Here is a 13,001-nt window from a genome sequence, read left to right as displayed (position 1 = left end):
ACTTTATGTTTAAAGAGTCACTCAGCCCAAAGCTGTGTTCAGTGGTTTTTTAAACATTTTTTTTGCCTTTGTGGGGCTAGAGGAAAGAACAAGTGCCTTTCTGGTTGTAAATGCTCGCCTTTGGTTGTGTCCACAGTTTGAATCCTCAGAGACCTAGGCAGCAACCTTGCTAGTGACAACTGAAGGGAGAAAGCAGGGTGGGATTCTGTCTAATCACAGTGCTGCCCAGACTCCCAGAGAGTCAGTGGCCGACTGAAAATGATACACTCTGATATTGCTAAAAATGGCATGCAGTCCCAGCAATGATGTGCTCCAGACTTTTATGAGGTTCTCTAAAGATGAGGAGTGGAGAATCTGCTGGCTGGCAGAGCTCTCGGGGTGTTCAGCCAACTGATTCTGCCAGGGTATGTATGGAGCTTGATGCACGCACAGCAGATGGAAATATTTAGTTCTGTAAACACCATGCTCGTATGATCATCTTTCTCATTTCTGCAGTCTGTTTGTTAAACAGGCCATGGTAAAGATTTGCCCCATAATCTGTGTGTGAGGTTGCTATTGGAATGAGCCTTAGTTTGACAATTTCTTCATTACCTGGGAAGCTCTCTAGACTTATGATATCCTTGTAAAGAGGCTGAGCTGGGTTCAGGATGAGGAAAGCTGTTCTGAGCAGGGCATGGTTATGTGTCACTTTGATTGGAGTGGATTTTCTTTTAATCTGCTTTTGGCATTTTCTTTTGCCAAGAATTAAAGGGGAACCAACAGCCATCTGTCAGGTAACAAGGTCATCTCTCTGCACTTTGGCATATATATTACATTGCCATTAACAGCCCCAAAGTCAAGCAGTTCTTTGAGTATTCCAGTTCATGGAGTAAAGCTTGAGAGGTTTCTTGAGCCCAGTGTTACAGTTAAATCTGCAAGCTCTAAGGTGACACTTGTTTGGAATGAGCAGAAATATCAAACCAAATTCTGGCACTGCACTTTAACATGTCTAGACACTTAGTCCACCAATAATATTAGATGTAGTTTGTTATATCTGTATACGAGTCTATATTTAAGCATAAAAAGAACAGATCATTTGGGGTGACAATTATACAAAAACTGTGTAATTCCCATTTTCGTTCTTGTTTTAGCCTGGCTGTAAGCATATGAAATTTGTACCTCGTAGCAATGTTCTTTGAAGGTGAGTTAGCTGGGAAAACTTGACTACCAGTGACTCATTAATTCATGACCTGACAGTTATTGCCTCATTGCATATAAGATGTTTGGACAATTTTTGAAGAGTAAAACTTAGAAAAACAAGAAACTGTTGGAGAGGAGACAACAGCTTATAGTAATATGAGTTTTCTGCTCTATCATTTTCTCAGTTGGATTTGGTTTTAGTCAGCATTACTGTGTTTTCCAGAATGATATCTGTTCTCACTATTGTACTAGATAGCTTTTCATGTTGTTTCATTCTCCTCTTTCATATTTATAATTTTTCTACTGCTTCCAAACAAGAGCAGCCTACATAGTATTGATGAGATTTATCAACACTAGAAAGGGAAAATAAGATGCTCTGTGTGCAAGGCAGAGCACTTCTGTTTAAGAGACAGAAAAAGAAGCAAAACATGCTATTAGTACCTGTGAGTAGTCTGTCAGGAGGATAAGTCCTTTCACGACGCTAATGGGATCTCCAGTTGCTGAGAGCATTTTAGACATTAAATCACCATATCCTTGGAAAAACGTAACTGGCCTGAGTTGGACATCAAACAAAATAGCTGACATGCCAGCAAAGGAGTCCAGGTTCTCCTCGCCTTCATCAGGAGTTGCAGCTATTATGGACTCTAGACCTTGAGCTTCAATCACCACCTAAGAAGTAACAGTGGTTCAGAATCAATGAAAACACTGCCTAACAACCATACACACTTTTTTTAATGTCTAAAAGCCTAACTCTAATTAGTTGTAGATTAAAAATTATGAGGTTATGACTTAAGGGAACAAAGTGGAGCAACTAGAGAAATGGAAAATAAAATCATCATCTGACTTTGCCCACAAGTGCAAGCTTACTTTTCTTTTCATCAATTTTCCTTTACAAGTGACCATTTTGCATACACGTTCCATAGACACAAAGATTTTTGGTGCAGTTTTTGTTCTGTAGAAGTTTAGGAGGAATATAATACTGAAGACACTTGCCAACATTCATTAAATGCCAAAATGGAGATTTCTCATTGATTCAAAGGAGTTTGAGCTAATCATTCTATTTCTATTTTATGTTTTACCCACAACACAGGACTTTTACAAACTCTCTGTGCTTTTACTAAGTATATCAGATAAACAATATAGATTTAACCAGAGATGGTACATGGATATATCATATAGGATGGGACACCTGTCTTCAGGTTTAAGGCATACATGCATTATTATATGGTGCAATTTTTTTTCACTGTAGTGGACTGTTATCTGGCCACTGCAGCAAACATTATAGTCCTAAGCATTAACTGAATTAATTTAGAAGTTCTAGGAAGAAGCCCATATGTGGGCTTATTTTTTAAGTACAGTGTGGCTGTTACCTGGCCAGCATGAAGTTGAGCATTTCTGTCAAAAACACGGATGTTCAAGTTGCTTCTCCTTAAAATGCCAGAGCCCGAATAGAGGATGTCCAGGCTGTACGTGGATGATATATCAGGACCACCTTAATTAAAAAAGAAAGAAGCTACCTGTGACTAAACTAGTGGATTAATCAGATGTTTGGGAATAAAAGCAGGGTTACAAGGCAGTTTCCTTGTTACATACGTGTAATGTAGCCAGAGTAAGCAGAGGAAGATCCTGGTTTGGAGAAGCGCTCATAGTTATGAGAACGCATGTCCTTCAGAACTTTCCGAACTATTTTGCTGTTGGATTTTGAAACAAACAGACAAACAAATAAAAACATAGACCCAAAAACGATACAATAACTAACATGCTACTCTTCTTTACAAACATCGAATCTGAGAACGCATCTTTCCTACTGGGAAATTCACCCTCTAGTTTTCCCATGAAAGAAAACTAAACATGCCTCTAAGTCTCTCCTAACCCAGAGCTTCTTCTCACACTGGAGCTACCCTGCGGCCATAGATAGAAAGACAAGCAAATGAAGGTCTTTCTTGAAAATTAATATTGTTGAGCAGAAGAAATATTTTGATTATTTTCCTCCTACTACTGTGATGTTTAAATTTTTTCTTATTCATCAGTTCTTGAAGATCTAAAAGCAAGAGTCCCACCAGAATTACGTTGGACAGAATTACAATCAACAGGAGAAATTTCCTACAGCTATGCAAGTTAGAGGCCTAATTCCAATTTGTACCTCTGAAAATGGAACTAGCTGTTAAATGAATGTCACTGAAATGCACAAGTTTATTCTGAAATATCCATTCTAAAAGTGGCACAAAGGTCAAGCATTCTCTTATACTGCCTTTAAATTTTACAGGAGTAACTAATAAGAACCTGTGTTTTTTCATGTGTCCACAAAGGTGTAAGAAATCAGTGTGTTCATTTAAACAGAATTTAATGTACCTTGAAGGCTTTTCAAGCTGAAGTATATCTTGGATTATGGAGAGCATGTACTTGTTCATTTCCAGAGGCAGTTCACCTATGGAGAGCAGGATGTTTTTCACTTCCATGTAGGATGGGTTACTGTTCAAGATGATAGCAGCTGCAGTGGTTCGTACTGTTTTTTCATGGACTTTACGATTCTGGTGGTATATCCTGTTCATTGTTTTCTTCACCTGGGGAGGAAACAGATTGTTCAGACAGTGCTAGATGACTGGGCAAAGTAAAGCTTAGAATCTCATTTAGAATATCATCTCAAGCTTTGTCCATAGCTAAGGCTAATATACTAGGATATATTTTCAGCTCTCCATTCTTCATAGTCCTTTTGGAATGCATGAGACATGTTCACAGCTCAGTGACCAAATGGAGAAGTGGATATCTGCTATGCTCTCTCTCAGTGCGATTCAAATACAGTCTTCCACATGGATTATGACAGCAGGGCTGTAAATAAATGGGAGTACTAAGATCAAAATACTATGTCAGTAATCAGATCCAGAGAAAGACTTATTTGAGTGTTAAGGAAAGATATATTAACATTAAAAAAAAGTCCTGCAGCGTTCACTTTCTTGTTTGCACTTGTGGTGGGTTTACATCCCTGACAAGATTTTGAGTCATCTTTGTTACATGGAAAGCCATGTAACCGAGTGACAAATTGGCCTCTACTATGTGCAATGCCAGGGCAGCACCCTGACAATTCCAGCAGATTTGAAATGGGTTGCAGGGTAGCACAGCACAGGCAGGACTTCTGCTATTTTGAATCGTGTCTCTTACCATTGTGGGCCACAGCTATTTCACTCTTTTCATACATCATCTATTCTCCTGGGTAATATGAAAGCATAAGAACAGGGATTACACATGTTCCTGTTCGTCTCTAATGTCTCCTGCATGTCACAGAGAAGGCAGCTCCCTTGCAAAGGAAGCTCCAATTTGCGGATTTCTTCCCACCTTTAATGGTTGCATCTGACTCTGGATCAAAAGGCTAAGTAGCACTGGTAGACCGCAATCTGGGATTTGGCAAGCAAAAATGCATGGAGTTTTCTGGCTAGAAATGAAGCACATGTAATAACTTCCCAATGAATAAAAATGTATGGGATTATCTTTGAAAGTGAGTCTGACAAACGTATTCTGTTTAGTTACACTTTCATTAATACAGTCTCTTGCACTTCTTTTCTTGGGCAGTGTATTTCCTTACCTCGCTGGTGAGAAATGAAGGATCATATCTCTGTAGGGCGGTAACAGCAGCATTGCTGGTGTGCCCCTCTTCTGACTCTGCATACTTCAGAAGCAGTGGAATCGCTTCTGGAAGGAGCGCATTCTTCAGTGCCAGCAGGTACATCCTCACGTTGTCATCTTTCCTAGGCTTTTCCAACCTACCTAGAATCAACTTCTTGGCTTCTACAACAGCCTAAAGAAAATAAATAGCATGTTTAAGTGGTAGCCATAACTCCACCTCCTTCTCCCTAAGAAACAGGAGCAGCAGGGCTGACAGATTAGGCAGAGAGTAAAAGTTTTGTTAAGCAAGGGAAAATTGGGAGTAATCCACAGGAATTGGGAGATATTAAAGTAAAAAGCTGGCAAAACAGATGGTTAAAATAAATTACGCTGTTTACTAAACACGTGAATTTATGGGCTTATTTTAAAACAGGGAGGAACATGCTGCCCGTCTCCCTCAAGCTCTCCCAGTAACATCAGCAGGGTTTGTTCACGTGTGCTGCAGACCAGAATTCAGCCAACAGCGAACAGCAAATATTTACCGGAAGCTTGCAGCCGTCTCTGTCACACAGCTTTCGGATGAGTTCTCCCATGACAATGACAAGAGTTTCTCTGATTTCTTCATTTGCAATATCACCCTTGAACTTTGACTGTTAGGCAAAAGAAACACTGTTAGTCCCGCTGTCAGAATATCACGAGCCACATGACAGTCATGTAGTGGGCTGACTGTGGGCATTAGTGCAATACAGAGGCAGTGATCACTAACATCCTCAACTCAAACTAAGCAGAGCTGTCATTACATATAATAACCGAGTGCCCTTTTTCCATTCAGGTGCATTTAGTGTCTCAAATAGCAGAATTCACTTTGAAGCCTTCTTTTGCTTTGATTTTTAGAAAAGGAATACCAAACAGTGGCAGGACTTTGATAAGGCTTTTCATTTCTAATTGTTCTGCTAACACTCAGAATAATGTTTATTTTCCAAGTAGTAGATGTTGGTAACATTTTACGAACTAAACAGACTTTCTATCTGGATTTTACAGATCATATATGTTCCAGGATATCTGTTTCTGGTACACTTTGAGGAAACCCTGGAAGGGGTAATAAAAGGAAAACTGGAAGCAGACCTTTTTCCTTCCCTTCCCCCTTTGACAGGGATGAGGCTCAAAAGTAGTAACTTCACTGCATTTGTTTGGACATTTCACTTACAGTCAAAGTTCTCAGGAGCATTTCACTGGGGTGAGAAGCAAATCCACAGGCATATAGGAATCGCTCCTGCAGGACAGAAGTGCTTGCATCCTTAAAATCAAGAAACTCCAGTATGGCTTCCAGTGATGCTGGCGTCTGAGCAGAGGTTATGGCATCCACTATCTGTGGACTACAAAGATATGGAAATTAACATACCATTGTAATGAGCTAGAAATTACTGAAGGACTTTGCTGCATGCGGAAAGAAGTTAATGTGATGACAGATCTGTTCATTCCAGGTAAGAGACAGAATTTGTTATACTTTGTGGCAAAAATTATGTCCCTGAATGCTTCCACATCAAAATAGCAGATAGACTCTAGGAAGTACTCGTATCCATGGATAAAAATATTTGAATTTATGCAAATACAGGATAAGGTTATAAACTGGAAGAAAAATAAAAGTGTTTTATTTCAACTGAAACAACTGGCAACTTGAGAAGAAAAGGCTTCTATGCTACCTTCTGTGCTTCCTGAGTTACTCACTGGGTTATTATTTCTGTTGTCAACTGCTATAATTTGCTTGAAAGATGCTGAATGTGCAGTGGTACTCAGAAATGATTTTCAGCTCCCAAGTTTAGATGCACATGTTGGTCACACATAAACTCCAATCTAAGGACAATATCCAGGTATGAACCACCCCCCTTCTCTGGTATATTTGCTTGTGAAAGAAACCAATTTAAAGTCGAGAACAAATTAGAGTGTTCCAGAACTAGCAACAGGGATGAGAAACTGAAAGCTAAGCTACAAAGCATGTTTGCTCTGCATCGTAGTTATATTCTTAGTGGCCAAATAATGTGCTGCATATGTATTTTATTACAAAAATAAACACAAACTTTAAACAAGCAAACAAATAAAAAAACCCTTCTATTTTCCTGTAGATAGTACTGAATACTGTTTTTGTAATGTTAAGACATTACCGGTAGAACTGAACTTGTTTGTATGCAACTTGCTCTTCTGCAGGTTTAAGTAACAAACACTTTGAAAGCTTATTCCCGATGACTTACAGGAGTTCTTTATTTTCCGTTTTAATAATCTGAAGTATCTCCTCTTTTGTAGCTTTTCTGATGTTCTGAATGAAGGATAAAAAGCTTCTTGCTGCTTCAGCTTTGGAAAGCTTTTCAGGATGCATGTGTTCTTTGATGCTTTTCCAGTGTTCAGAAAGCTGCAAAATAATTCATATTTTGTCAAATCTCCCAGTACAATCAGGTTTGGAACAAAACATGATTATTTAGACTGTCACTGCAATAAGCTGACTATTTTTCCTTTGTAAATGTACTGTGCTTTCTGATCTGTATGATGTTTGTCTTTTGTTACCATTTTCTTTTAAGTCAATTTTTTTCTGAAGTAGGAGATGGACAATCCCCATTTTATAAGTTAATCATATTTTGTTACAACAAGGTAATTCCTGAAATGATTTGTGTGGAACAGGAGTAAACATCCTATAAGGAATTTCAATTTCTTATTCATAAAGCTGCATAAGTTATGAAAGGATTTGTGGTAAGTGTACAAAATGGTAGGAAAGAAAATATTAGAATAAGTATCTGCTTTATCATATCTTGTTGCTATATTTTTTCCTCATGCTACATAGAATCATAGGATCCATAGAGCTGGAAGGGATCTGTATAAGACAAGTAGTCCAACTCTCCTGCAGAGAACAGAGACATTCACTGCTCAGACAGGTTGCTCAGAATCTGATCCAGTCTGGCCTTCACTGTCTCCAAGGGCTGGGCTTCTACCATGTTTCTGGGCAATCTGTTCCACTGCCTCACCATCCTCACTGTAAAAGACTTTTCCCTTATATCCAACCCAAATATCCCCTCTTTTATTTTGAAACTGTTTCCTCTTGTTTTGTCACCACAGACCATACTAAAGAGTCTGTCCCCTTCCATCTTGGAGCTCCATTATAGGTACTAAAAGGTCACTATCAGGTCATCCTGAAGCCTTCTCTTCTGCACGATGAACAGCTCCAGCTGTTCTTGTAGGAAAAGTGTTTTGTCCCTTGGCTCATTTCTGTGGCTGTGAATGTGGATGTGTTCCAACAGGTCCATGTCTCTCCTGTGCTAAGGACTCTACATATGGATGCAGTACTTCAGGTGAGGCCTCGCCAGCACAGAGTATAGGGGCAGGATCACCCCCCTCAACCTGCTGGCCAGGCTTCTTAAGATGGAGCCCAGGATATAGTTGACTTTCTGAACAGTGAGGGCACACTGCTGGCTCATGTCCAGCTTGCCATCCATCAATACCCTCAAGTTCCTTTTGTCAGGGTTGTGCTCAATCCTCTCATCCCCCAGCTTGTATTGATAGTGGGTGTTGCCTTGGCCCAAGTGCACACCTTGCACTTGGATTTGTTGAACCTCATGAGGTTCTCCTGGGCCCACTGCTCAGTCCTGTCTAGATACCTCTGGATGGCATCCTGTGTCTTGAGTGTCTCAACCACACCACACAGCTTGGTGTTACCTGCAAACTTGCTGAGAGTGCACTTAACCCCACTGCTGTTGTCATTTATGAAGTCCTGGCACTGACCCCTGGAGTCAATGATCTTCATCCAGACATTGAGACATTTTCCACCACTCTGTAATCGATCCTGCAGGCAGTTCTTTGTCCATCAAACAGTCCACCCATCAAATTCATATCTTTCCAATTTGGAGAGAAGGATATTCTGGGGTACCACATCAAAGGCCTTACTGAAGTCCAGATAGATGACATCAGTGGCTCTTCCCTTGTCCATTGATGCAGTGACATCATCATAGAAGGTCACTAAGTTAGTCAAGCAGGATTTGCTCTTGGTGAAGCCATGCTGGTTCTTCCATATCACCTCCCTGCCTTCCATGTGCCTTAGCACAGCTTCCAGGAGGATCTGTTCCATGATCTTCACTGGCAAAATGTGACATTAACAGGTCAGTAGTTCCCAGAATCATCTTTTACCCTTCTTAAAAGTAGATTTGATGTTGCCTTTTTTCCAGTCCAGGGACTTCACCTGACTGCCATGACTTTTCAAATATCATTAAGAGTGGCTTGGTGAGCAAACCTGATTTTTGCTCACAGTAGGAGGGACATTGCTTCCCCAGTCCCCTCCTTCCAAACCAGTCTTTCAAGGGCTGTGTGATGAGCAGTTATCAGAGAAGACTAAGGCAAAAAAAAAAAGGTGTTGAGTACCTTATCCTTCTCCTTGTTTGCTGTCACCAGTTATGTTTCTGACCCGAATGAGCCAACATGGTGCCAAAGCACCTGAATCTGTCCTTCCAGCTGCGCTCCCATAAGAAACTGGTGCAGGTACTCTGACCTTTTCTCTCTCACTTGCCTGTACCTCCATTATCTCAAATTATCAAGAACGTTCCTTGGTGAAAACTCAGCTGTTCTCTGTAGGAGTGTTTACTGCAGTTTTCCTGAGTGCCCCATGTGACCTTTTCTAAAATACTTCCCCTCTTCATGGGTTTTGTGTTAGGCAATAACATTTGAACCCGCCATCAAACAGAAGTATCATTCAGCAGTACAGAGTGCAACTGCCATCAACTGTAACAAACAATAATTAGGCAACAGTGATTGAGACATAAGATATTTCCTGGAGATTAATAACCAGCTGGGAGGAGATCATGTTCTGAGGCACAGATGGATCTGTTAACCTCAACTGGTGATTAGTGCTTAGCACCAAGGTCAGTGTGGCTATTATAAACTGAAATGGGATAAACATATGGGGCACTTTCTATTCTCTCTTTTGAAGCTGCACCATAACCCAGCAAAATTTCTCTAACTTCATTAATCTTATTCTTTTTCTGTGCAGAGCTCAGTTCTTTTGACTGCTCTGGGTTGGCTTAGCCCATAGCTCAGGAACATGAGACAGAAGGCCAAGTCTTCTTCTTTTCGGGATTCTCTAACCAGTCAACTGCTACAAGGAGCAGCTGCCTTTTGCTGAAGTGACCATGACTTTAAAAAACAACATTCACAGCTGAATTTAACAAGGAGCTTAATTTTTCTGTTGTGAACACCAAGATGTTTGGATTGAATAAGCCAGAGATTTAGGCTCAGATGCACACACCATGTGCATACATCTACCAAAGCTCAGACAGGAATTGGATTCTCTGTGATCAAATCACAGCAGTTCTGGGCATGCTGGGAAAATTCAGGCCAAGTAGAGATGCCATAAATTGAGAAAGACTTGATTTTGACTGTCAGTGTCTTACCAGCCTATGCAAAGGTCCCTCAGGTTAGTTGAGTGCAACCATTGAGACCATATGGTACAACACAGCTACGTGGGTTGCTAGCAGCATCCCTGCAGTGCTGCAACTAAACTCATCAGCTTGCCTTCTGCAGGATGTGCTCCCTCTGGCAGTGTGTTGTGAAATATGTCTGGAGCTGACTGTAAGCAATCGGGATGTGTCTTTACTCCATGGGCATGGCATGGAGATGAACATAATGAACAACTGGGTTGGTATTTAGACCTTCATCACACATTGCCAGCAAATCTTCTTCCTTCTACTAAAAACAATGTCAAGTAGACAAGGGAACACTCCAAATGCAAATGTTGCTTCCCTACATTAATTACTTGAGCAGTGAGAAGCAGCTTCTCACATCAACTACTGCATGGCTTATCCTGTGGGTCTAAGCACACACAGCCCCAAGCCAAACTTTTCAAAGGTTGTCAACACAAAACAGAACAAAAATAATCTCCATTGCAGAGGGGGCAAGCACCTGTTTCTTGTAGGAACCTCGAGCATAAAGAAATTTTTAGGAGCCATGAACTCTTCTGAAGAGAGCGTGCTTTATGATGATGTCTAAATTTAAATCTAGGTCTAAACTTAAATGGAGATGTTGGTATTAATCTCACAGAAGTTAGAACTGCCACCTGTGCAATATGGATAGGAATGGTTAATTTACTAAATTCATATAACTAGAGACAAGGCTCTTTATGATTTGAAAATGGTAAAGAAAACATAAATCTGCAGGACATGTCATGTCAACATGGCATTAATGTATACTATGATATATAAGTACCAAATGTTATGTTGCTGCTTTGGATACAGCGTTCTGTTTATAGACCCCATCTTTTCATAGCAGTTACTGTAAAATACAGTGAGAAAGCAAGACTTCATTCTCATCGTGCCATTAGGTTTATAGCTCAGTCCTCAGGCAGTGCTCTGGAATTATACCCTCTGTTTATTATCTTGGTCTGGAAATTATCTCTATAATCATTATGACAAACAGGGTTCCAAGTGACAAATTGGACAGCACAAACCCTGACGGGCAGAATCTGGGGAAGAGCACCTGTCCCTGTTCTGTTTAAGACCCCATGGTGTTCCCTACTCAGAACTGCTTCAGCACGCATGCAGCATCACTTACTATTTCATTTTCACCAATCTATTTTTTAATCTTCTCTGCAGCTCTACAAGCTTTAGACAAGATAAACTATTGCAGTACAATTTTAGTCCCAAATAGCTAGTTCCAATATAGTAAGGATTTTGTTCTCACAAGGAATCAAGGATCAACATTTTATGTGCTGGACAGAAGCCTTATCTTGCATATCAAAAATTGACAGTCTTTAATTCAGTACTCCCATTCACTTCTAAACTCATTCCACAATGATAATAGCATCAGAACCATTTGCTAACAATCACTGTAGCAATTTCTGTTAGTGTTTATGGTTCATAATTTATGTATTTTATCAAAACAGAAGATGATGCATTAAAAGTAGGTTCTTGAAGTACAAAGCTTTTAGTAGATTTAAATGTTTAGGTATGAAAAAATTGGGAGTTTAGTTTGGTTGCTTTTTTGTTTTGTTTTGTTTTTTTCCATGGTGATAGAGATGAGAAGAGTATTGAGCTGGCTAAGAACACTACAGCCCCAATATATATATATATAAAATATATAAAGCACCTATAAAGTCTTTTAAATAAAAGACTTCTTTCAGGGTCAAGCAGTTAAAATAGGCAAGTATATTGCCTGCCTAAGGAATGGCTGGCTGCCTTCAATTTCTAGGAGCAGAGAGTTATCTATAAACACCATTCACCCATCTTTGTAGTCATTTCCCACCCCATTAACCAGTGGAAATAAGTTTCTGCCAACTCAGGTCTGGCAAAGATGAAATGAAATAGAAGAATGTTGCATTTCCTAGTAGTGTGAGAAACACTTCACTTAACCTTTAAAGACATCAAAAAGGCTATTTTTAGAGGTAGCTATTAAAGTACCGTGGTGGAGCACCATTGCATCACTACAGAGCTTCCTGCCCTGGGTACCTCTTCCAGTGGACTACTTGGACAGAAACTTCTATTTCCCTTGACATCCAACAAGTCTTGTATTTACTTACTGAAGGACACTTCTTGCATTCGGATTTGACTGTCTCTGCTACTAGAGGCAGGGAAATGTAACTGGAGTCCAAAGCCTTGATAACACCAGCAGCCTGCTTCCCAGCAATCAGCCCAGGGCCAGATTCTACCGATTGCAGTTCCAGTCTCTGCCTGTGTATCCATACATTGAAAACACCATTAGAACTTAAACATTTTGAAGAAATGCAGAAATCTTACGTAGAAGAAATGAACAAACACAAGTCTTCACAGACCAACAATACAGGACACAGAGTTTTCAGATTCACTTTAAAATGATCAAATTGTGGGTAGTCTCTGGCTTTTTTAAGGTAACAGAAATATCTAATACTGGTAGGATTCTTGCTAAAGGTACGTGCCATAAAATGTGTGACCAACAAACTTTCTGAAGCATGGATCTATAGTGTCTGGAAAGCCATGCACGATAATGAAACGTTTCATATATTTTTTTGCAACAAGATCTGAAAAGTGGGATTTTGATTTTTTTTCTTCTTTGTGTATTTGTTTTTAATAGCATAATACTAAGGAGGTGCTTGAACAATTCCTCTGATATGAGTAGCTCCAAACTTTCAGTGTTTTAGAATCCAGGGTCAGACGCAGATCTAGCTTTCACTACTGCTTCCTTTCTATTCAGACTTTTTTCCTGACCTTATGAACTTT

General features: G+C 39.9%; 1 protein-coding gene across 1 annotated transcript in view; it reads right to left on the bottom strand.

Annotated features, from left to right (window-relative positions):
* MTTP (microsomal triglyceride transfer protein) overlaps positions 1-13,001 on the bottom strand; it is a 29,083-nt gene that overhangs the window by 6,379 nt on the left and 9,703 nt on the right. The window contains exons 7-15 of the mRNA XM_015862082.2: positions 12,326-12,476; positions 7,029-7,186; positions 5,987-6,155; positions 5,322-5,429; positions 4,760-4,972; positions 3,532-3,743; positions 2,773-2,870; positions 2,550-2,671; positions 1,621-1,848 (exon numbers count right to left, since the gene is read on the bottom strand). Coding sequence (XP_015717568.1) covers positions 1,621-1,848; positions 2,550-2,671; positions 2,773-2,870; positions 3,532-3,743; positions 4,760-4,972; positions 5,322-5,429; positions 5,987-6,155; positions 7,029-7,186; positions 12,326-12,476 — 1,459 coding nt within the window. The remainder of the gene's footprint in view (positions 1-1,620; positions 1,849-2,549; positions 2,672-2,772; positions 2,871-3,531; positions 3,744-4,759; positions 4,973-5,321; positions 5,430-5,986; positions 6,156-7,028; positions 7,187-12,325; positions 12,477-13,001) is intronic.

Source organism: Coturnix japonica, chromosome 4 (assembly GCF_001577835.2).
Source record: "Coturnix japonica isolate 7356 chromosome 4, Coturnix japonica 2.1, whole genome shotgun sequence".
Lineage (NCBI taxonomy): Eukaryota > Metazoa > Chordata > Aves > Galliformes > Phasianidae > Coturnix > Coturnix japonica.
The sequence above is the reverse complement of the archived record's forward strand: the minus strand, read 5'-3'. Positions and strand labels throughout refer to the sequence as shown.